This window comes from Parus major, chromosome 1A (assembly GCF_001522545.3).
Source record: "Parus major isolate Abel chromosome 1A, Parus_major1.1, whole genome shotgun sequence".
Classification (NCBI taxonomy): Eukaryota; Metazoa; Chordata; class Aves; order Passeriformes; family Paridae; genus Parus; species Parus major.
In genome coordinates, this window is record NC_031773.1 from 5,256,412 (window position 1) to 5,281,311 (window position 24,900).

General features: G+C 37.8%; 1 protein-coding gene across 6 annotated transcripts in view; it reads right to left on the reverse strand.

Annotated features, from left to right (window-relative positions):
- USP6NL (USP6 N-terminal like) overlaps window positions 1-24,900 on the reverse strand; it is a 119,735-nt gene that overhangs the window by 33,794 nt on the left and 61,041 nt on the right. For all 6 annotated transcript variants that reach the window (XM_015628420.3, XM_033514306.1, XM_015628421.3 and 3 more), the window contains 4 exons: window positions 16,758-16,797; window positions 12,035-12,115; window positions 3,490-3,597; window positions 1,488-1,597 (listed from right to left, as the gene is read on the reverse strand). In XM_015628420.3, the coding sequence (XP_015483906.1) occupies window positions 1,488-1,597; window positions 3,490-3,597; window positions 12,035-12,115; window positions 16,758-16,797 (339 nt within the window). The remainder of the gene's footprint in view (window positions 1-1,487; window positions 1,598-3,489; window positions 3,598-12,034; window positions 12,116-16,757; window positions 16,798-24,900) is intronic.

Genomic DNA, 24,900 nt, shown 5'->3' on the forward strand with positions numbered 1-24,900 from the left:
ATAATCAACTTCTAAAATCACAGCTATTTTTTGTCACCTGTTCAGGAGAGAATCTGGATATCTGAATGTCTACTTTCATCCTCAAGTAAAACTGCTAAAATTTAACATCAGAGTTTTGCATATTATCCTTTTTCTGTACAGTGAAATTTTCTCCCTGTTACTAATCAATGAATGGAATAAAATATTAGCAGCCTTAAAAAAAAAAAGCAAGCATAAGCCTGAAGGTGCTTATTTTTTTTGGGGAAGAGGATTTCTACTTTGAGAATTTTATCAAAACATCTGCATTGTGGCATTCTGGTTTATCCTCTTGCAGAACATTCTTCAGTAACTAAAGAAAAGTGTAACAAGGCACTAATCATTAAGCTGAAGCCTCATTTCACAATGACAAACTAACAGGTCCCCAAACTACACAGGAACCTCCTGTACCCTCAACTGACCCTATGAAAGTGAGGCTAGGAGCTCAATCTCAGTCACAGCTCCCTACACAGAATACTGGTGATTTCAGTATTATTTGCACTAGATGCAAATAATAACACTGAAGACCTGTAAAAGAATGAACCTTCAAAGACATACAGTCTACTTAAAAGTCAAACAAGCAATTGACTTACCCAGGGGACTTTATTTCATTGCTATGTGAAACGATTTCTGAATTTTTCATCGAGGCATTGCTGGAAATGCATAATATATGTACAGTAATTCCAAGATCTATTCCAAGTGTGAAATTGCTTTAGGCAGCCAAAGGCTTTCGTGTGGACTCAGGGCACGGCTACAACAGCCACAGGGACTGGAGCTGGCTCCGCTTGTGTTAACCCCAAACTGAGGAGGCAACGAGCTTCTGCTGACATGTGAAATGTGTGCACAGAACGAGGAGAGGCCCGAGCAGCACAGGCACTGCCAGCCCTGCACAAATGGATCTGAACTGAGCTGGCTGCATGGAGCCATCTCAGCCTGGGAATCTCTGCTCTGTGCTCCCGCCTTACAGCCATCAGAGAAATTCACCTGATTTAGGATTTTTTTCAAAGTATCTAGAATAATAATGTAAGAAAATGTTTCTTTTATTATCACATTAAAGACCACAGCTCTGAGTACCACTTTTTGAGAAGAGCTGACTAACATAAAATCTGCCTTGGCAAGAAAAGAAGATTAGGAACTGAACTCATACAGAGACAGAAGGGGAAAAACACCCTCTTCTTCTCAGTAGGATGCTGATGCTGCAAACGAACAACAATACTGATGTTTGTACCCCCACTTTTTCCACTGTTAAGCATTTTTAAAGATGACAGCTGCCAAATATTCCTCATCTTGTAGCAGCAGAAAACAACGAAAAACATTTTTAAGAAATCCAAAAGCTTTATGGCCTACAGTTGCAAATAATCAAATGCTCACATACAAAAATACTGCTTTATTTGGTTCTGAATTAGATACTGGGAGAAGAATACAGAATCAAAGGAAGGCTAAAATCTCTGGGAAGATGAAAGTTTACTTACTTTACACCATATCTGTCCCTAAACATGATGTGGTCTCTGTACGTCCGGTTCACATCAAGATCAATTTGCCGAATATCTGGCGAAGACCCTCGTGCTTGACATTTCAGTTTCTGGGAGTACAGTAAAGAACAGAAGCTTATAACTGTGAACTAAAAAAACAACAAAGCTGCTTGACTGTACAGCTATATTGAATTTAATTGCCATCATGTGATTTAAAACAATATAGAATAGCAACTCACAAGATCGGCAGTTTTAACTTCCAAAATAAGCGTGTACATGTACAAATTCTGAGTCAGAAACAGACACGGAGTAAAGATGTAGAAAGACCAATCCCATAATAGACATTTTTTTAGACACATCATTCACTACCCATATTTAAGTCTGTTTCAGCATTTCAAATTTCTTATTGGCATTTCTCAGGCAGGCACAGCACAAGAGAAAGACAGAAAATTAATTCTGCTACTCAGGAACAAGAACCTGAGTTGCAAGTGCTCTAGACTAGGCTTTAAGCAAATGATTTAGTGTGGTTTTCATACTTTTCTTGTCTTTTTCTCTAGCAGAAGTAATAGCTACATAGCTGCCAGTTATTATCTAAATATAGATAATGGACATTTTCTCCAGCAATTTCCTGTCTTTCTGTTCTAATCTAATGAAGCTGTAGAATAGGTCTACTTTAGCACTTGCTTTAGTGTTTTATAATTAAATCCATTTTTATAATTGAATACTTATGAAACCCGCACAGGTTTAGACTGACACCTTATTTTTTGAAAAATAATTTTCTCTTGACTCCCATTCATTTATTCTCACATCTGCTGTAAAAGTTGGGTTTGCAAGACCCTGGGTTCAGTATGGTATTTTTAAAAGATTACTTCTGACTATCAGAGAATACCACAGACAATCAAAAAGTAAAACTCTACTGACTCTGGTTGCAAGAAAACAAGAGTAAAGTCAAAAATAATAACAAAGGGATCAAACAAGGAACAATAGCATGCATCAGCTCTGCTGAACACAACCAGAAGCTTTAGGTACATGAAGAATTACTTGTAAGTGATTGAACCAACACAGCTCTAACCACAATGTGCACTATGTGCACCTTTCAGTACAGTTTAAACTAAACACCCAGAATGATTTGTCCCCCAGACAGACAGAAAAGCAGCAAGGGGAAAATTTCTAGTTTTAAACACCTATGACTTGATGGACTATAGGAAAAGAAGCACACCCTGAGCCCTTGCAATCGTGGCAGCTTCACATGTGAGAGAACAGAAAGGTAACGAAAGTTTGAGAAACAGGAAGGACAGAAGGGTAAGAATTGGTCTTTCCCCTGCAAAGAGAACTAAAAGAAGCTATTTGACCTGCAATAAACATGTGCTAAGGTGTTAAAGGTGCAGTTTTATAAGTGACTCTTCCAGTGAACAGTGTTAATATCACTTCAGGAAAAAGGAAAACAGAGCAGCAAGATGAGTGTATCACAAATCAAATAATGACGGAAGAAACTCTTTCTATTTTTGTATCTGAATTACAAAGATTTCTTTGTTTTGCATTGAGCATTAGATGACATTAATAATTCCTAAAGATTATTTCACCTATTTTTAAATGCTTCTAATCTTACTCTGCACTCTTTCCCACAATTATATTATTCCGTTTCACCTCCTCTGGATCTCCCACTAGTCTTCTTGAGGAACTTAAACAAATACTAGACTGAAAAAATAGCCTGTAGACTAAAGAGCAAGAAATATGAGGAAGGTAACAGACACAAAAATTTAGATAACATCAACAACCAACACCAATCTTCTTTCATAAGACTGCTCATCTACTCAATCTCAGCTCAGCTTTTGAATACACAGCCTTTTTCCTATCTAAAACAAGCCACAGAGTGCAATGTAACTTCTAATTTATTTTTTTTTTAACATTTCACAACAGAAAAGTTTTTACAGGCTTTAGCCTGTAGCTTTAGCACCTGATATTTTAAAATTAATATCAAGTAGAAATTCTCCAAACTCACATTATAAAAGTCTTTCATTTCTTCTTTCATCTTAGGAACATCAAGCAGCAAAGACCAGACTTGTCCTCTCAACTGCAGTGGGATTCCTTTATAAATTCTCCTATGAAACTACAAAAAAAGAAAAGAAGGTAAAAATGCAGCCCAATTTACAATTCTCTGAATAAAAAGAATAGTGATGCTATACATGTTAAAGAGAAAAATGGAAGTACACCAAGCACCCTAGGAAAGGGATGACCTGCAGTGGACAAAGTGTTTCAGTCTGTTTTGAGGAACATGTCCAGCAATGCCATTTGGGACCTGTTGACAGAATCCAGAGGCACAGAGACAAAACAGACACAAGCCAAACCATCCCAGGTGATGTTTTCAAGCCATGACTTTTGCATGTAGGAAGGTCTATCAAAATTTTATCACCTTTATTTTGTAATTCAGATCCCAAAAATCAGATTCTTAGCAACACTATTTCAGGATAAGCCACTAGGAACTCACTGTAATTACAGTCTATTTATAGAAATAACAAAAAGCAAGCAGTAAAATCACAAAGCTTTAAAAATTGTAAGTAAAAACCCAAAAGCAGAACTGATTTTTGAATTCTTCTAGAACTGTGACAGTATGGTCAAATGTACGTATGCAAGGAAACAAACTGTGGGATTACAAAAAACCAGAATGTGCCATTTCTAAAGCTAATAGATCTCACACTGTAATTTCTAAACTAATAATCAGTCTCCTACATGCATATTAAAACATTTGAAAAAAAAAAAAAAACCAACAACAAAAGAACACAAAAAGGTGTAATAGTCTTTTGAAGATATATCTAAGACAAGGAAAATTAAAAAGACAACTCTGACACAGAAAATGAGCCTTTCTGAAGTTATGTTTTAACCATTATTTTAATGATTACACAGGGAGACAATTAGGTTTTAAAAAGAGCAAACCACACACAACTGCTCTCCAATTTTTTCTTCATATTTATCCTACAGTGGAAGTCAGACCTTAAAAATTTCAGTTGACAAAGTCACCACTTCCTTTAAACATTTTTATAAAAGTTATGTTTCCAATAAGAAATATTTTAAAAGCAATGTCCTCCTCAAAGACAGGATTGTTTTTCTTTTTGCGTATTTCACATCTCCAGTTTTAGAAAATTAATGAACCCCTTGAAGCAGTATATTTCCAAACCTCCTGCCATTTGGAATATATTGGCTCTTTAAAGGTGTCTTTAATGCCAGCAAGGATTTGTGTCTGGATTGCAGAATCTGTAACTCTTGCACAACTAAGGTTACGAGTTTCTTCCCTTGTTCCTTTTTCAAATGAAAAACATAAACTTGTTTAAGATACAACAGCCATCCTAGAGGCTGTCCACAAAAAAATGTTGTGCTTCATAAATAAAACTTTTCTGCATTAATACTAAGAATACTACAGCAGCAACACTTGCAGTGTGAGCACAGCTGTGCCAGTGCAGTTTCTTCTGTAAGGATGAAGAACAACACAGAGCTCCAAAGCAGCCTTCTCTACAGATGGTTACCCTGAGCTCAGGTCACACAGATTTCAGTGTGTGTCAACCCAGACAAAAGGGTACCTGTTGGTGGGACAGAAGAAAACTCAATCTTTTGAAAACCAAACTCCCCCAACTACAGCAGAGTCATCCTAGGAAGAGATTAGCCTGTCTACTGAAAAGGAGAATGAGCTAAATTTGCAGTACCTTTTTCTGGATATTTGGAAGAAAACTATGGGGGAAAAAAAAAATGCACTGATCTATGTCCTCAGTGACAGATAGTTTTATTCCTCAGACACACGTCCACCAACAGAATACCTTCACAACAAACATTTTTGTCAGCTAATTAGAATTTTTTAACTAATTTCCAAATGTCTTCAAGAACAAAAAGTTATTAATGAAAACAACTGGTTGAAGAATAAATTCTCAAGACTACTGCTGTTGTATAAATTAGTATTTTGGGAGAAGGTCAGGTGGATATAAAAGGCCAGAAATAAGCCATTATAGTAATAGCTTCTTAGCCAAACAGAATTAAAACAATTCAAAGCATCCATCCAAAGTGTGGAATTGTTATTCAGGGGTTCTTTGGAAAATAAAACTGAAGGAGAATAATCTCCAGTTTCAGACAACTCTATGGCATTTACAATTTTCCCATCTTCTGTACTGCCTAGATTGAAACAGCCAAACGCTAGAAGAGCCCTTAAAGTAGCAGTAAAAACTGAGACACAGAACTGTGGAAGTGCTTTTCACAGAAAAGTTTGAAAAGTGAGTTGCAACTATAAGTTTAAAAAGAACAGAAAGGACAGAGGTGAACAGCTTCATGAGCCCACTACAGGTATGCAAAAAAAAAAAACAAAAAAAAAAAAACCCAAAAAAACAAACCAAGAGGAAAACAAACATTTTAGTAGCTAAGTTCTGATTGCTGCACTACCTGTCAGAATAAACTCAAATAACATTCACTGCTTCCTGCAAACCATTTTAGATCTGTGTTCAGCTGACTCTGCTGTTCCATTATTCTTTTATTGAGGCAGGCAGAGAAAAAACTCTCAGTCATACCAAGTCATTACCAGATCCTGCCTAAAGACTCAGCAGAACACAAGACCAAAGACTTCCACTATCTGATACAGAAGAGAGAAATGTCAGTCACGGCATAGGCTCCACTGCACAAAAAAGAACATTGAAACAAGTGTGAAAATTTTCACATATATAATGGAAAACTGAGAGGAGTGGCTGATAGAACAAGAGGGTTGTGCTACCATCCACATTGATGTCAACAAGCTGAAGAAATGGGCTGACAGGAAGCTCACAGAGTTCAGCAAGGAGAGGTACGAAGTCCTGCACCTGGGAAGGAACAATCCCAGGCACCAGAACATTCTAGGAGTCACCATACAGAAAACAGCTCAGAAGAAAAGGATCCAGGGGTCCTGGGGGACACCAAGTTGAGCAGGAGCCAGCACAGTGCCCTTGAAGCAAGGATGACCAATGGTGTCCTGGGCTGCATCAATACATGGGAATACAAAAGTATTCCCAGCATGTTAAGGGAGGTGATCCTTTCCCTCTGCCCAGCACTGGTGACTCCGGTTCTGGGCTCCTCAACACAAAACACACACGGACACATTGCAAAGGGCTACAGAGATAAAGAGACCTGACCCTCTCTGCCATGAGGAGAGGCTGAGAGGGCTAGGACTGCTCAGCCAGGTGCAAAGAAGGCTCAAAGGGATCTCTGATCAAATATCGATTTGTCTTTTGCACCACCCTGAAGGGCAGGTGCAAAAAGGAGAGAGCCAGGCTCTGATCAGTGGTGCCCAGTCACACGACCAGAGGCAATGGGCACAAACTGAAACACTGGAGATTTTCGTTGAACAGCAAGAAACATATTTTCACTGTGAGGGTGACAGAGCACTGGCACAGGTCACCTAGTCAGGTTGTGGTGTCTCCAAGCCTGGAAATATCAAAAGCACCAGGACATGGTCCTGGGCAGCTGGAGGTGGCCCTGCTCAAGCAGGGCACTGGACCAGGTGACCTCCAGAAGCCCCTTCCAACCCCAACCTTTCCATGACCCTATGCAGTGCTGCAGTTTTGTGAAAATGACACAGCTATGTTGCATCTTGGGGAGTGGGGGGGGAACTCACACACTTCACTGCAAAATTAATTTCTGATAATCATTCAGTCACCAAGAAGTTAAAGAAAATATAAATGAGCACACTGATTATTAACTAGCTGAATGTCTTCACCATAAGCACCATGCTAGTGCCCTCTGCTGTCTTCTATGTCCTTATGTAATACCAGAATAAAACTCCGCTGAGAAATGCTGCTTGTATCTATATACTTGCAGAACTCTTATCTACTTTTCTCCCCTCTCCAAATTAATAATTAAAACATAAAGTAGAAAATTCAGGAAGTTACTTTTTTCTTCTTCTTCTGGGAAGATGAAATACTGAGTTAATTTTAAATAATTTGTGAAGTTTACAGCTTTCTTAAGATAATCGCTCAAAACAAAAAACAAATATATAAACTCAGAGTTGAGATAAAAACACACATCTATGAAAACATTCATCATTCAAAGAATGGGGTTATGGGATCTGGGATGCTTCCATCAACACAGGACATAGAAAAAATAAAGTGATCCATGATATATATAACTATAAACACAGAATACATAAAAATACAGTTCTGCAGCACATCTAAGATGATATTCAGCCAAAGACAGCAGTCAAACTCTTGCAATTATTAGTGAGATTGCTGATCCTGAAGTAGGTAGGAGAAACTGATAGTAAATGAGGTCCTATCACCTGGGAATTCAAAGGAGCTTCACATGCAAAAACAAATTGGATCTATAAATACACTGAATATACAGAATGAACTAAAATCCTTATAAAGCAAGAAGACAAAAAAAAATTCAGCTGTCATCTCAATGAAGGCCATGATGTCCAACGTGCAAAAACACCTGGAAAATATACAACCTCCTCTTCCCTGCCCAGCCCCTCTCTCCAGCTCATACACCAAACTGGTTTCTGGAAAAGAAATAAGGCCGCTGTCACACGGCACTGGCCTGAAGACTGGCAACTGGCATCATTGCTCCTGCAAGATATAAAGTTGGTTTTCTTGAAAATAAAACTTTCTCAGCTGTCAGCAAGAGCTGCACAAGTAGCAAAGGGACTCTGCCACCTCAAAAAGAATCAGTGATGAGAAGTATAAGAATTAAAATCTGAAGTCTCACAAGAAAGTATATTTATAATGAAAAGAAAATATATTTATAAAGGCTGCTGCCTTCAGAGGTTCTACAGCTTCTGTAGGTTGCATAAAAGGAAGAAAAAGTGCAAATAGAAGGGTTGCTCCATCACATTCAAAAATCTCAGGAATGCAAAGAGGGTTCTTCATTAAAGCTCTGTGTTCAGACTCCAAACAAACTGGAGACTTGATTATTATACTGTGTGTGAATGCCAGAACAGCTGGAAATGGCAGCTACCCTGATTGTTTCTCTTCTTCCTTTCCCCTTCAATTTAGGCAACTTCAATCACAGATAGATGAATGCAGACAGGGAAAGACAGAAATACTTTGGTGGAAATACTCAAATGGGAATACAACATATAACAGTTTTATTTAATCTTTCCTGAAAGTTATGATCATACTAAGCCAGGAAGGATTTACTATCTGTGGGTGGTTGATTGTACCCTGAACTACTAAGCAGTGGAATACAAATAGGAAATAAAAGCACAAACTAGAGAAGGACCACACTGAAACACAAACTTTGCTGCTCTGTTACACTTCCTGCATAAGAAATGACTGATGGGGAGATGAAAGCTGTATTTTGACGAATATCAATCAAGCAAAGACACAAGGGCAGTTACACACTTCAGAGTGCTATCTGTAAGAAACATGACAACTCCACTGAAAGAGATGCCTATATAACCACAGAGGAATCAAGGAGTTTTATACACAAAGAGCAAGTCAGACAAAAGCACCAGGAGCCCTTTATGAATGAACAGGAGTGCCTGGACAACCTCAAACAGAAAAAAGAAGCCTTCGGGGGAAAGCAAGGACAGGCAGTTTGGAGGAACACAGAAGGACCATCTGAGCAGCCAGGGATCAAGTTAGAGAGCTAAAGCCCTGGTGAGATCAAATCTGGCCAGGGATATAAAGGCAACAAAAAACTTCCCACATAAGGAAGAAATCCTTCCCTGTGAGGAAGAAATCCTCCCTGGTGAGGCCTTGGCACAGGTTCCTAGAGAAGTTGTGGCTGTCCCATCCCAGGAAGTGTCCAAAGCCAGGCTGGATGGGGCTCTGAGGAAGGTGATCTAATGGAACGTGTCCCTGCCCATGGCAGGGGGCGAGAACTCAATGATCAATAAGGTCCCTTCCACCCCAGGCCACTCTATGATTCTGTGATTCTACACTGTTACAAAGCTGTATACAGGCTCACTTTATTACATCATATTTCACTACTCCTAAACTATTACCCAAATAGGGTAGAGCCTGGCACATTTCTGGTCTCAACATGGCAATTTTTCCACCTTTTCCAATTCCTCATGGTCACGTATTCCTAATCTCTATTCCACACCCCACCTTTTTTACAAGGTTTAGCACCAGAGTTCTAACGGAAGAACAGTGTGAGGTTCCCAGAGGCCTCATCTGTCTCTTGAGATATTTTTCAGCAGTCAAGACCAGAAGATGTAAACTGAAGCATCTCAAATGCACACACACACACACCAGTGTGTTAATGTTTTCTCATTTATTCTCTTTGTGAAGTTATGACAGAAAAAAAAAAGTTGAGAAGCAGCCCATAGGCAGCTCTGCAAGAGTACTGAATGAAAACTGTAGTTTGCAATTAAGCATATGACAGTTTGGGATAATGGAATCAAATATATGGATTTGTTTACAGTATGTGTACAGTATGAACAAATTCCTGCACGGCAAAGCTCTCTTAGCTGTGTATTATGAAGGCTCATCAAAAACAGGCTGTCCAAAGTCCTGTATTTTGTACATATTTGCTGTATACCTGGGACCATCACTTTCTCTAAGTCTCCCTTTCTACCTATTTGAGAGCACAAGCATGACTCAAATACACCATTTTCCAAAACCAAGCCATCACTACAATTATAATCTATAATTCTACAACATTAATACTGTTGTTGTTACTGCAATGTTCCCTTCAGTGCTGTTTCTAAAGAATATTCATTTCAGGAGCAGCCTCACTGCACAGAAACTATGGCAATGTCAGGTGAAGTGAGTATTTCAACACACAGGCTGTTCATTTTCTTTAGCAAAATTAACCACTTTATCCAGTCAAGTGAAGACAGGAAACAAGAGTGAGGAACTGTTCCTGTAACTACTCCTTCCACATTTCAAGAATGTGAGCTTGGAAAGCTGGTGCATTCGTCCAATACACTTTCAGATAAAAACTGTCTTCAACTGTGAGTTTTGCACAGCTCTGAGAATATGGCCAGTCTTTCCATAAGGAGTAGTGACAAATAATGTCTGGCTTTCCACTGGATGCTCAGGAGGAGGCAGCGGCTGATTCTTTATCCTGTAACTTCTGGTTCACTTACCACATAAGATGTGAGAAAGAATAAGGAAAACACCCTTGTTTTTTAAACCTCATGTGCTTCACTGGAGTTCAACAATAAGTGAAAATTTTTCCTAGCCTCAAGCCAAGTTCATCCCTTTATGAACATATTGAATTATTCTGGCCACTATTTATAGTTCAGCCTATAATTTGTTACATGAACTGAAACTCTTTCTGCTCAGCTGATCTGCTAGACCTTCTGCATGCCTGGTAAAGAGAGGATTATTTAAGTCAGTGTCTCGTGAACTGATGTCACCAATGACTGAAGAGCACAACCACTGCTGCTTAGATGACACATGGTTATTGTGCTATCTTAAATGTCACAATTAACGTTCTCTTTGCAAACAAAGTAGCTGTTAGAGAGGTTTTTTTATTGTCCTTCTGACTTGGGAATATATTTGTTTTAAAATGTCCTTACTGCCCCATTTACAAAACAAAGTCACCAGTGTTAAGACCCCTGGTTTCTCCTCCCAGAGAAAATGGCAGGACAGAAAGTACGATTATAAGAAAAACTAAGGGAACAAATAATTATTTTTCATGCATTCACATCATATTTTAAGGAAATGGACTTTCTAGATTTTGAGCTATACCCTGAAAGAGATCAACCACTTGCGATGGTTTTTAACAAAAAAAGTCTCAAAAACAGAGGTAGTGAGCAGACAGGATGAACAGAGGACATGCCAAGTATCTTTCTCCCTCTACTTCACTTGTAGCATCTCAGCTCTCTGCTCATCAAGCTAACAAGTATTCTGGTCTAAATCTCTCTCTTCTAAGGTCTCAACTTTGCATAGATAATTTACTTAAGCAGAAGGCCAGCAAGGGAGTAAGGCCATCCCAGACCAGTCATCAGGGCAGGAACCTGGGATGCATAACAGCTGTCCTTGGTCCTCTGTACAGTACAGGTGGATCAGCAGCATCAAAAAATACCAACAGAACCTCCAACAGAAAATCTAAGTCTTAAGCTCTGTTCAAGAGAAGAAGGAATCTGAATTTGGCATTATGTGCACTATCCACCCAACAAGCCAAAAGACCAGAACTGCCCCCCCTGCCCCCACCAGAACCCAGTATTGGGAAAACAGCCTTCTCCAGCAAGTTTTTTTCCAGCTGAAACACTTCCATAATTTTAATATGACCAAGACCACAATTTCAGCAAATGAACTCTTTACATGGAAGTCCCCACCAAGCTTTTAAAGAAAGTAAAAGTATTTAGCACTGAATGGCACACCTGACATAACCCACTCTGTCCACAGATTGTTCTGCACACATGAACACACTGAACACAATTCCTTGCATTTGATCACAAACTCTGTTAAGTAATTACTATTTAGTCATTAAGTATTACTGCATGTAAGAAAAAAACTTATTCTTTCAGTGTGTGATTGCTTTTTTTTCTTTTTTTTCAGATATCAAAGACAGGCTTTGATATCTAATTTCAGGGTATACATTCCTTCAGAAGCGACAGCCAATGATAAAAGCATTCTGAATTTTACCTTTTCACTATTCTTGTATTTTTCCCAGCTTTTCAGCATCTTAATCCATTTTGTAGTTCTTTCAATTTCAAGGTGCTTTTGCTGAAAAGGAATTAGAAATTTTTAGTATCTCCAAAACTAATGCATTTAAAGTTATTTATGTTTTTCTAAAAATAACAAGGAAAAGTTCAACAGAGCATTATGAACTTTTTTATTCAGTCATCTGAGAATGACAAAGAGTAACATCAGTTAATTTAAAATATCCAAAAAAAACACCCAACCAAAAACCAAACAGAAACTCTTACTTTCAGCACTATGGAAAAATTGTATTTTGTCAGAGGAGGTTGAGTAAAAGATTTCTAGAAGTTTTGTTTTTACATATTTTGAAAATTAAAAAAAAAACCAAAAAAACAAAAAACCCCTGCCATTTGTTTTTAATACTCAGTTTTCCGGCAAATGATTTCTGCTGCAAGCCACTTAAAAGTTAGTTGTCTCTGAAATGATCTCCTTTCTACAGACTTGCCCTAAACATAATTAGCTACTCTTTTTAACTGATCACACAAACCATCCCTTCTTTAAAGGCACAAAGTAAAACAGGAACAGAAACAAATGCATGAAAGAGTAACAGCGCAGAAACAGAATAAGCTTTAATTTTTAGACTTTAAAAGTTAGACATCCTTGCCATAATTGTCCTCCTTGGCAGGGCACACTTTCACCTGAATTACCCTGTAACTTCAAGGATTTCTTCTGAAGATGTATCAGCTTAAATTTTATTACTGACAAGAAGATTTCAGTGGCAAGGTGACAGAATGAGAATCCAAACCAAAACAAATGAACCCCATCTTCTCATAATAGTTTTATTAAGTAGTCTAGCAAGTACAGCCCTACTACCTTAAGAGCCTGCCCTTCTATCTATGAAAATATTGATAGAGCTGCCATCAGCTTCTTGAATTTGGGAACCAAACCAGTACCTGGAATCAGCCATCAGTCCATGGAATTTCAAGACACTGTGGCACTACACGACCAAAAAAATCTGTATTTTGTTAGCTCCAATCATAAGACTTAGCACTTATTTTTACAGCTCAGTTTTACATTTTACAAAGTGTCTCTGATTATATTACAAAGTTAATAGTTAGTTGTGTGTTTTTACGTATTTTTAATGAGACTATTTCAACTCTGTAATAAAGCTTTGGAGCAGAAGATCCAGACTGGAAGGGTTAAAACAGAAATATGTCTGTGTGCGGCTACTGCTTTCTCTTCAGAGCTGAATATAAATAAGTATTTAGTCTTATTGTGAAGGACAGCCCTTCTATCTCCAACTTCAAATCCAGGAATTAATAAAGACAGGGAGGATATTCATATGGCAGTCATTCAATGTGGTAACAATATAAAAGTTTAATTTTAAAGCTCTGCAGGATCCTGAGATGTTATTAATACTTTCATTAAGTATTTATAAAGTCAACTGCATCCAAAAATTTTGGGGAGATATAAAAGAAAATTATTACTTATTGTCCCAATAGAATCCCAATTTTACTTCTAGCTTTTACCCATCAGAACTTGTGCATTCCTTCTTGGCTACCAATGCAATAAAATGGGCTTCTTTAACTTCCTCAACTTCTTTAATCCAGGAGCCCAAAGCCTTGCATTAGCAGAAGCATAACTCAATGAAGTTTAGGTCCACCCCAACTATGATAGGTCCACAAAATGTCCTGGAAATAAGTTGGTTTGGGTTTTCAAGTTATTTTTGTTGAATTCAAATTCTGTAAGCATGGCACAAGTATAAAAATGTTATGAGGAAAAGAAGTGCCTCTATTCTTTCAACCTAATCTAACTACTAATGTTACAATTAACTGCCCACATTCCTGTTCAGGTTCTGGCTGTATTGGGCAATATATCAAATACTTGCCTTTTTTTTTTTTTTAAAAGGCATTTCTTAAGGCTTATGTTAGAGGGGAAGGCTAGAACAGCTGTTGCTTCCAAGATTTCACAACTGTTTCTGATTCTCCTTCAGACTTGTAAGCCCTTTAAGGAATCAGCATTTTCAACATCTCTTAAAGCAGCTGTTCTTTAGGTATAGTTTAGGCTGCAGGAATAACAGGAAGTCAGGAAAGGTCTCTGCCCTCAACAGGTTGTTCATGTAATTGGTAAAAAAATAAAACCTTATCTGCTTCCACAGTCTTTTTGTTTGTATGTTTGATCTGCTTTCAAGATTTCTGGTCTTTTGAGCCAGAAGCTCACTTCAATTGTATATTTGTTCAAGCTTTTATGTCTTTGTGTCAATTCACCCGTTCTCAAGTGATGCTACTGTAGTCAAAATAGCAATTATTTTTGTGTTCAGTTGTTGAAAACTTTTAGCTATTATTGTGCTCACTTTCATGTCTAACAGGTACAACACTGAAAACACAGACAGATCTGAGGCAGCTCATTGCAGAGCAGAGGGTTGCTGCTTCTGCTCTTTCAGACAAGTTTCATGTAGTTGTCACCAAAAAAAAGAAAAAAAAAATCCATTTATCTGTCTTCTGAGTACATTTTACACTTTGAAGCATTTTTGCCATTGAGAGTAACAGAATGCCTAAATGAAGCAGAGCTGGTTTTCTACTCTCATGTCAGTAAACAATGCACTAGTGAAAGCACAAAGATCATGAAGTTGGCAAGCACCCCTCTCATGTGCAGCACTCCACGTTCCCTGTGAGCATGTGTGCCAGGGACTTAAAGCAATGCTTCAGCAGAAGCCTCACACAAAACCAGAACTTGCTGAATTGCTCCCCAGAGAATTTATAACCAAGTAAACCAATAATAAAACCTAACTGAAAATTACTTATAAAACATTTCATAGAACTTCAAAATCAGAGTCAGACACAGACTCCAGATTTCCTGAGGTCAGTTCTGTCTCCTTTCCTCCTCCAGAAAATCTTTCCTCCCCTTGTTTTATCTGAGATGAGCTGGATGATTCTTGTGAAGTTTAAGTAGCTCATAACGTAGGACAATGATTTGATGCATTTAAGATATCAAATGTGCAGCAAAGTAATGAAGCACCAAAATGAGGAATTATTACCGTTAAGGTAATAACAGTAAAGGTATCATGACCAAAAATACATACACACACAGAAATACCAGTCTAAGGATTTTTTTTGTATCTGAAGAACAGATTACAAATTCACAAGAATATCAATGTTTTACATAAGTTGCAAATGAAATGAAAACTTGAGTCAGGAATATTTTTTTAAATTCACAAGGCAAAAGGAAAGCATAAAGAGTTCTGCTGAGTGACTTCAAAAGACATTGTGCAGAAAGCTTTTAATCTTAGCCTGCATTAACATAACACAGTAATCCTTACGAATGGTATCTTGAAAATTGCAAAGATTCAAACCCTGCTGACAGAAGCCAGATAAAGCTCAGACCAGCAGAGGTCAGGATATTATCAGGAGTGTAACCAGGAGTCTAATGCAGGAGCATCACTGGATAATTATAAAAACACACTGGACCTGCAATTTAACACTGACTTCATAAATACAGTTTCTATGCTGACACTTTTGAGACAGCATGAACACAATTTAGGACAGAGAACCAAGACACTATTTCTCCCAAATAATTTAAGGCTAACTACAAAGCCACAGAGCATCAGAGCTTCAAAACACATCTACCACAGTAGCTGCAAGCTGTCTGATATTTCTGCTCAGCGACCCAACCCCCTGCTGTGTCCTTCTGATGGAAATGAAATTACACATACACTCACTGTGTTATTAAATGTAATGAAACATGGCAGGAAAACACAACTATTTCATGCTGTGTATGCAAAACCACACATGAACCAAGGCAAAACAAAAGAGACTTACAAGTTCTACTCTTCTACAGTAAGCATCTCTTACTAGCTTCAGTATATAATTGAAGCACAAAATAATTTTCAGAAGGACTGCTGCTCTTAACAAGGAGCTGAGCTGCCTTGAATTAAGTCATTCCATCCTTTTTCCATGTATTCTACTGATTTAGAATTAGTAGAATTTGCAGGCAAGAGGGCCAACTTAAACTTACAGCTTTAAATACTTGACTATTTGATTTGGTGTTGGAGGTAACAATAGATTGGACTGACCAAGGGGAAATATCAACAGTAACTAGGCCCAGACAAGCTGAAATTCAGTTCCCCATTATTCTTCCACATTCCCAACACATCAGCTGTCAAACTACTTCTTCAGAACCCTCCAGCAGCAGAAGGATTTTTGGACTAGCACCCGCAGCAGCTGCCAACAGGACCTGCATGTCCGGAATACACCCAGCTCAGCAACTCAGCATTACAAGGGAGGTCACTGCACTGTAGCGGCAGCAAGGTATTTGTCACCATTTCCCAAAGCACCCCACGCTCCTCAGGACAGCAGAGCACACATCGGTGTCACTGCCACCACCTCACCCCCATCATCCACCCCCCACACAGCTGATGGCAGCTCCTGGCACAGGACCACAGCTTTCACTCTTTCAGGACAGAGCTGGGTGTGAGCTCCATTTCCTTCACCAGGCCACAAAATGGGAGAGGAATAGTCACCGTCACTGACAGGAGCAAATACAAGAACCAGAGGCATCTGTGGCCTCAAGGACAACAGTTCTTAGGAGACTTGGAACGTGCTTCTTTGGAAATGCAAATCACTAAAATGCTTTATCAACTCATTTCACAATGATTTCTGTTTTTAAAAGCTATAAATCTGTAAATGTTTACTTACTAGTAAAAAAACCTGGAGGACAGTGGACTTACCTTTTCTATCACCACATCATGGACAGGAAGCTCCTCTGGACTGAAAACAAAGACAGAGTTTATATTAGTCTTGGTTGATCTTGGTATAAAATCATTTCTGTATAAGGTTCTTGCAAGTCAGTGCTTACAGCAGCAATTTGTAGTAACAAGTAAACAAGAATTCTGAATTGTAAAGAAAAACTAATATTTTAAGTACAGAATTAGGATTTTAAATCAAAATAGCTACCTAATTTAAGAAAAACATTGCACAGCTTAAGAAAACTTTTTTTTTCTTCTGTAAAAGCACTCTGTGCTGTACTACTGAACTGAAACTCAAATGATTTTTGTTTTGTTTTCTTTGACCATACTATTGTATGGTTAGCTGATGTTAGCAGAGTTCCCAATAAGAAAAAAGCTTCCTCCTTTACTATTGTGCTCAAGGAAAGGCACTGAGACTTTGCTTGACTTACAAGAGTTAACTCACATGTCCTCAAAAATCTCACTCTAAGTAACAAGCAGGAAGTAGCAGGGAAAAAATTAGTTTTGTTACTAGGTACCAAATTAATACTAAAAATTAAAGTCTTTTCACTTCTTACCCTAAGACTAAACAGGCAGTTTAGGTATTGAAAGCTTGAAAAGAAACTTTTGACCTGATAGATCTTCAGACTTTCCATTACTTTCATTTCATTCTGAGGCCTTTGACTTCTGGTTTTGTTAGCAAAGAAATTTGTGCCTTTCCTCTCAAAAGTAACTGAACCACTTTGATGCCAAGTGAGCCTGCCTTCCCCTGCAGCTTCTGAAAACACAGCAGCTCAATTGTAAAAAGCAACTCCCTTCTGCTCTAGAGGTCAAATAAATAACACACCACCCAACAAAACCATGTTTAAAAGGGACTGAAACACAGGAAACATATGAGATGCTTTTAAAAATTCCTACTGAGTCTTGATATTATGGGAAAAAACCTCATACTCACATCATTATAGCTTTCTACAGAGAAGCTATTAAACCCCAGTATTTTAGACCTGTTATCCACTCTGTGCAAAGGGAAGGTTACAGAAGTTAAAGCTCCAGTCAGTGTTGGAACACTGATACAAAATACTTGAATTGTATTCAAATCTCATTTCATTTATAAGATGCTGTTTCAGATTTAGAAGTTATATTTGAATAAAGAAATACAGAATAAAGAAATACACTTCATCTAATGCAAAAACTTGTTCCCATCAACACCTTCAGAGACCACATACAAGTCAAAGTTTGCAGTCCACAACTCAAGAGACTAATTTCAAAACCAAGACTGTTGATTTTGAGCAGCATTGTAAAAAGCATAGTTCATTCATTTAGAAGCACTTAAATATCTGAAATTTTTCCTGCTGAATGACAACATAATTAAAAAAAAAACTCCTGATCAACATCTAATGCAGTAGAAACAATCTCTAGTCAGTGCTATTTGAAAATGTTACCAAAATTATAGTATTGCGCACACTCTTATATAACTAAATCAGCTGAAAGCAAATATCACCTAGAGATTCAGTTTACTTGAAGGGGAAATAAAAAGCAAAGGGGAATAAAAAATTCCATTTCATACAATCTGCTTAGAGTGGTTGTTTGGTTTGATGCACAAAGACCGCTAGGCCTTCCGACATCACTTAAAATTTCCAATTCTTCAGTGACAGTTGCGGGCCCTGCCGACCCTCCACAGCAGCCTCATTCTTCGCAGCCCTACGAGGTCACACCAGCAGCTGGCTGTGCACACAACAAACTCTTTTTCCTCCAGTGCTGCCTGCAGTGTGCAAGGCAAGGATCTGACAGCTCTGCATCCCTGTGGACTCACAGTGGCCACAGCAGCTCCTCCACTGAACTGGTACCAGCTGACAGCTTATCTTCACGCTGGCGTGGAAACTGATCACATGAAAGATTAATCAAATCTTATTTTCCACAAAGGGAGAATGAGTTTAAGTAATTTATTAAGGAATTACTCTCTGCTAATTTTGCATCATCAATGTACAAAGAAAAAGCATGGTTAGACCTCCTGAGTAGAAAAAGGTGGCCCTCATGTCCTGGGAAGCAGACACTAAATTAATCCAAAATCAGATTTTTGTCCACATTGCTCATTATTTTTTTGAGTTGCACAGCTCTGTACTAATACCACAGAGCTACACTGACATTCCACAGCAGCACATGAAGGCAGCCCCGTGTTTTTATTCCCCAAGATGCTGCTGAGCACCTGGCAAACAAACAGAAACTAAATTAATTGCCTGGGGCTGCTCACTAACTCACTGGACATGCAGGAGTTCCTGGAGATCTCCCTCTCCATTAACAAGATGGCATCAACTATGCCCTTGTACTCACATATGTAAATACTAAAACCTACCCCTGCAAGAACTGAAGAAAAGGCAGTGCAGGCACACAAATTCTCTCAAGCCCCTAAAGGTATTTTAAATAAATGTATTTCCATTTAGTGCATTTTCTGTGCAGAAGAACCTTAGAGATATTAGTTAGAATCAGACACAAAATCAATTAATGTCTATGAATCTGTTATTTTATTGTACCTTCAATTTTTTCTGTATAAGGATGCATCTCTCCCTTCCTTCCCCAGCCAAGCCAATCTAATATTGTTACACCTTAATTATTTCTTTTAAAAATTTATCTTCTCCAGCCATTCCCAGGCTATTTAAACTTGCATTTCTCCATGGTTTTTATCTGCATACTTCACCAAATAATAATGGAAAATAGTAAACACTATTAACATAATATAGCTATATTCTGCCCTAAGATGACTGTTTTCCTTTAATAGCTCAAGTAATACTCATTTAGGGGATATAGAGAGAACAGAACTGATTAACATAATTATCTCAGAACTACACAATCCTGGAGATCCAAAAGAGGAGTCAGAGGGATGCTTTTAACTGAAGTCAGGAAAATAAGGTCTCACTTAGCAAAACTCTGCTATCCCCACTAAAGTAAAACCTGGACAAGTGAACTCAGCTGTTGAATGAGCCAGGAATTAACCAGCACTGTGCCTGGTCTGTGCCTTGCCATGAAGACAAGAGCTCCCAGCTGCAGCCACGTGGGACCCCAACAGCAGCTCAGGGTTCTGCCAGTCACTGCCAAGCAGCTCTAGAGTTACAGCACTTAGAGAAAGAGCTGAAGATCTTGTCTCCAGGTCTGGGAGCTGCAAACCACTGCAAATCCCAACTACAGTAAGGTGCCTGATGGTCATCCTACCACAAGGTTCCTCAAAGATGTCTCACTGGAAGAAAGAAAATACTGGATTCCAAGGTTTGACTGGAACTTAGGATCTCTACCAATGGTCCTCAGAGGACCATCTGCAGTACCAGCCCAAAGCCATTTTCCCATCTTTCAGCCTGGACTACTTCTACCTTCTGGTGAGAAGATCTCCAAGTTCAAAGATTTCATTTATTGTACTTGATTTAAAGTGACCTTTTTATTACATTGTAAGGGATAAATGGATGACAGATCTTTAAATCCACCATACTGGCTAACACAGGTTTTCATGAATGTTTCAAGAAAACTTTTTAAAAAATTATGTCAAATGTATGAACAGTCACTTCAGAACATTAAATATGCAGATCTATGGTTTTGACCATTAAAGCATGTGTTGTAATTAGCCTCCTTGAGTAACAGTGGTAGTTCAAATAAATTGAAAAGCCCAAGACTTAACAAGCTTACAGTCCCTGACACACTGCTGCTGTTTAAATCAGTAATCTTTAAATAGCACTTTGATGTATTTGTTCAATACAAACACAAGGACAGACTTTCTTGTATTAGACACTCAACAGATTTATTCTTTTCCTACATTTGTATTTAAATCCCAAGTATGCTCCCTGCTGACTCAAATCACAGCATTTTTCTGTTTCTGGGTTGGCTTAAGTTGAAGAAATGTAAAGCCTCCTCTGCCCTTTGCAGCTTCAGTAAGAATGGAAGATACTTAGTGCCATAATCAACCTTGGTACATCAGTCACCCCAAAACTCCAAATTCCAGAGGATCAATTCATTACTTCACAGCCACAAGCTGGATAAAAGCCACAAGAGGCCTGATAAAATTTTCATTTGGGGGGGAGGGGGAGAAGTGGCAAGTAACATAGTAAGACCAAAAATACTACAAAGCTTAATTACCCATAGAATGGTAATGGTCAAAATCTTTTGGTATGCTGTATTTCTCAATTTCTACTTGAGAACTGGTCAGGGCACTGTGAAGAACTTTAGGGCTTGTTATCATGAAACATTTTGTGAGAATAATTGTGATACACACAGGTCATCTAATTGAAAAGTCAATTACATTCAATATTTCTATATTACCGAACCCAGCATAACACAGACATTAAAAAAGTTTAATCTTCATAAAGCCTGCAAAGTAGTACCTATGCAAAAGACTTTTTTTCAAACTATTACTCAATTATTTTTTCATGCTCTCCTCTAAGTGCAATAGTGTCACCTTGTGCACTTGTACCACTGCACAGAGTTTCATTTGAAATGAAAAGTATTCCAAAATAATAACTGGCATCACATTTTAAACATAATGTGGGAGAGGTTTCTGGCAGAACACTGATCTTCAGGGTCTCATTGAGTTAATCATGAAGAAACATATGCTGTGCATTCAGCTTGTTATTTGTGATGCACTTTTAAGTCTTTAAATACATGAGGAAAACATATTTGTTGCTACCCAGGAGACTTATTTTGAAGGAAGTATTTTTAAAATTTTTTTAAAATAGTCCTTTCTATCATTTTGAAACCTTCATGATCAAGAAATCTGTGAGGAAACATCCACAAAAACATTAGTAAGGTATAAAACTCAAAACCAAGTGATGTGAAATAAATTTTTAAGAGTGATCATGCACAGGTATGCAAAGGCAAGAATTCACTTGACAGATGTCTGAACACAGAGCTTTAGTACAAATGGAGCTGTCTTCCTGTACAATATGAAACTCAGATTGTTGAAGTAACAACTTGCACCATTGCAGTATCCAGATATATTAGGAAAAAGTAGATCTTCCCAGATAGGTACAGTTTTGTGTGATTTGTCAAGAGTGAGTTGTAGAAGTCTGTTTTCACTAGACACAAAAAAATTAGTATATTCACACAGGGAAACCAATTCTACAGCAATAAACACACTAACGAGGTGTTCTATTATGTCTGCCTCCCCCTCAGTGTCTCATACATAGCACATAAAGCTGTCAGGGCAATATGGGGTATTATGGATATGTACAGTGCTTTGCAAGAGAATCACACCTTCAAGGTAATTTTCAGAGGAATCCTGACTATGAATACTGCTTTAATCTTCCAGCTTTTCAAAAGAAAATAAAGCAAAAGTATTATTTTCAAAATCAATAATATATGGAAAGTATTTCTGAAAATACTAAGGAGAAGGTAAGAAAGCTGTTCTTTTTCACAGATAAAATTCTATGGCTCACTTCCTTCTTTCTATCTCACAATTTACTTACAAACTCACAATTTTGATTGAGTCTGTCTCTCAAAATAATTGGAGCTCTGCTACTGTAATCATCCACTTGGAATTTTCACCAAACAACCTCTGCACAGTATGGGGGTAGTGACTACAGCAGATTAAAAAACAGCTTTCAGAAGTTTTCTTAAAATTCATAAGCAAGCCAAAGCAATTAATTAACATATGGGATAAGCCAGTGTGACATTCCACAATATAATTATCAGGAAACATGCTGTAAGAAAGAATTTAATGCTGGCAAAAGGTTGGACCACATGTGATTTTGCGACTAGGTTTTATTTGCAATTATTATTTATGGATTCTATGGATATTGCTGCTAATTTGCACAGCACAGTGAACATGTAGCTCCTGTCCAGAAAGTCTCAAGCAATGTGTACTGTGAGAGATGAGATAAAAGTTTTATCAAGTTCAACTAAATCTCAAAATGGTGACTTTTTTGTAAAGTATTTTGCTGCTTGAAAGAAGATGATTTTGTTAAGTTTTGATTGCCAATATGAAAAATTATCAAGAAATAAATAGGAAAAAACATAGAACTGTGTTTTCACTGCAAAATCCTAAAAATATGTGCTTTCCTGTGTTTTTAGTGAGAAGATGTGTTCTGTATGCAAACTTGAAAGTTTCCCCAGCATGGAATCAGAAAACCTTTCAGAAAATCTATAATCTGCTTAATTGAGCACATCAGTATTTCTAGCAATTTTTTGGCATTTTAATTTTATATAAATGAACACTGAGGTTAAAAATGTCTTCTCAGAATCACGTTTTTATAGAAAGCTAAAAATTAGTCTAAGCTACCTTAAAATTCCCAGGAGCCTAAAAGGGAAATGAAAGAGAATGCCTTTCTTCTAATTTACATTTGGTAAATGTCTAAAACACCTAGGATTTTCTCTTTAAACACATACCTCCTTGTACTGAAGCACTGCTCGAAGGTTACTTCCTGTGCAGATCACTTACATCATAAATTAACAGTGATCCATGGTTTGCACATTGGCAGCTTCATCTGCATTAAAATTCATGCGCTGTGCAAAGCATATTTCAACATAAATTAACTAAGATGGTATTGTTCCAGCAATATATACTTGTTCACTGTTGAAGCTCAAAACATTATGTACCCACACTTGCTTCTTTGAGGAAAAACTTCAGTGGTCTCAAATCCCCTTCTGGTGGGTCCTTCATTGGGTCAGGAGTAGCAGCATCTTTGCACTTCTAAAAACTGTCCCCCTTTTAGCATCCTTCACAGCCTGTGCCAGTGAAACACACTCTGGCCATTCCCCACATCCAGTTACTTTAATCTTCTATAAATGCTAAATTTAGTAGGAAATATATGAGGTAATAATAATTATGCCACATACTTATATTTTAGAGTTATGCACTAACTCAAACCCATTGCATATCGCTTGATGAATGTTGTATAAATTAAATCATATTAACATAGTCAATCTTTTTTTCAGTTCTGCTACCTAATAGCTCTTTTCATACAAGGAAGTACTTTATGAATTCCTAGTACACACTGGTGATCTTTTACTCAGATCAAGTAGCAGCAGCTGTTAACAAAAAAAAACATGTGATTTGTCCTTAGTTGGCAGAATTATCCTGCAGCTTATTTTTGTGTTTTCCATCAAATCTGCAGGATGGCATTCACCTCATTTCCTATCTGCAGGGGATTGCTGAAGTGACACCCTGGACCAACTCAGCTGAAAGAACGGATTTAAAATTCAAATTTCAACTCTAGCTCTAAGAATAAGCTTAGAATAAAGCTAAGCCAAAGAAAGGGGTAACACTGTGATGCAGATTTAGGAAGAAAAAAATTCCATACCATTCTGAATTACAGCACCTAATGACAGAACATTTCTTCCTTCCACAGGAAGAATACGCATGAAAGGAAGGTAAGAGAACCACACATCAGGTCACCCCAATAACACAAGGGAAAAGGGAAGACAAAAAAATTAAAGAGAAGAATATCTTAAATACTGTTGCCAAAGAAATTAAATGCATATTCCAAGTCACAGAAAAATTCATTGATAACTTCTAGACACGTAACTTCTAGGCACTTCCTCCTCCTCCTGGTGAAGTCCTACTACTAAATACACAGGTGATGTACAAATATATGCCAGGAAGAAGGTCTGGTTCCTCTCCCTCTGCTACATCTGGTTTAGACAATTTTCATGAAACAGCTTTGAATAAACAACCACTTTTCCCCATCAGGCTGACAAAGAATATTTGTTAAAGTAGCAAGTGTGAGAAAAAGTAAACAACAAGGGCACTGAAGAGTTCCTTGTGGTAACCAAAACACCTTCTAGGGCAACACTTCTCACCACATGTTCTTGCAAAATAAGACCTCACTTCAGGTAAGCAAATACTGCAAATTGCCACAGACAGCTCATGATTTTGGACACAAGTTCAAATGCACTAATGCAAAGAGATGATTCGCAGCACAGCCACCACCAAGAGTGCAGACAAATTCACAGAACACTGTTCACTGCCCATCATGGAAGCAGAGCTGTAAACTCAGTCAGAATGGACAGGGCTAAGCAAATTTTACAGTAGATCCAATGTACTCTTTCACTGTTTATGTTTAAATAAAATTATCTATTTACCCTCATCTCTGAACCAACCTCTCCATTTCAAAACTGCATAGTAAACATGGATTCATTTCAACTTATCAGGAATTTTATATCTGATAAA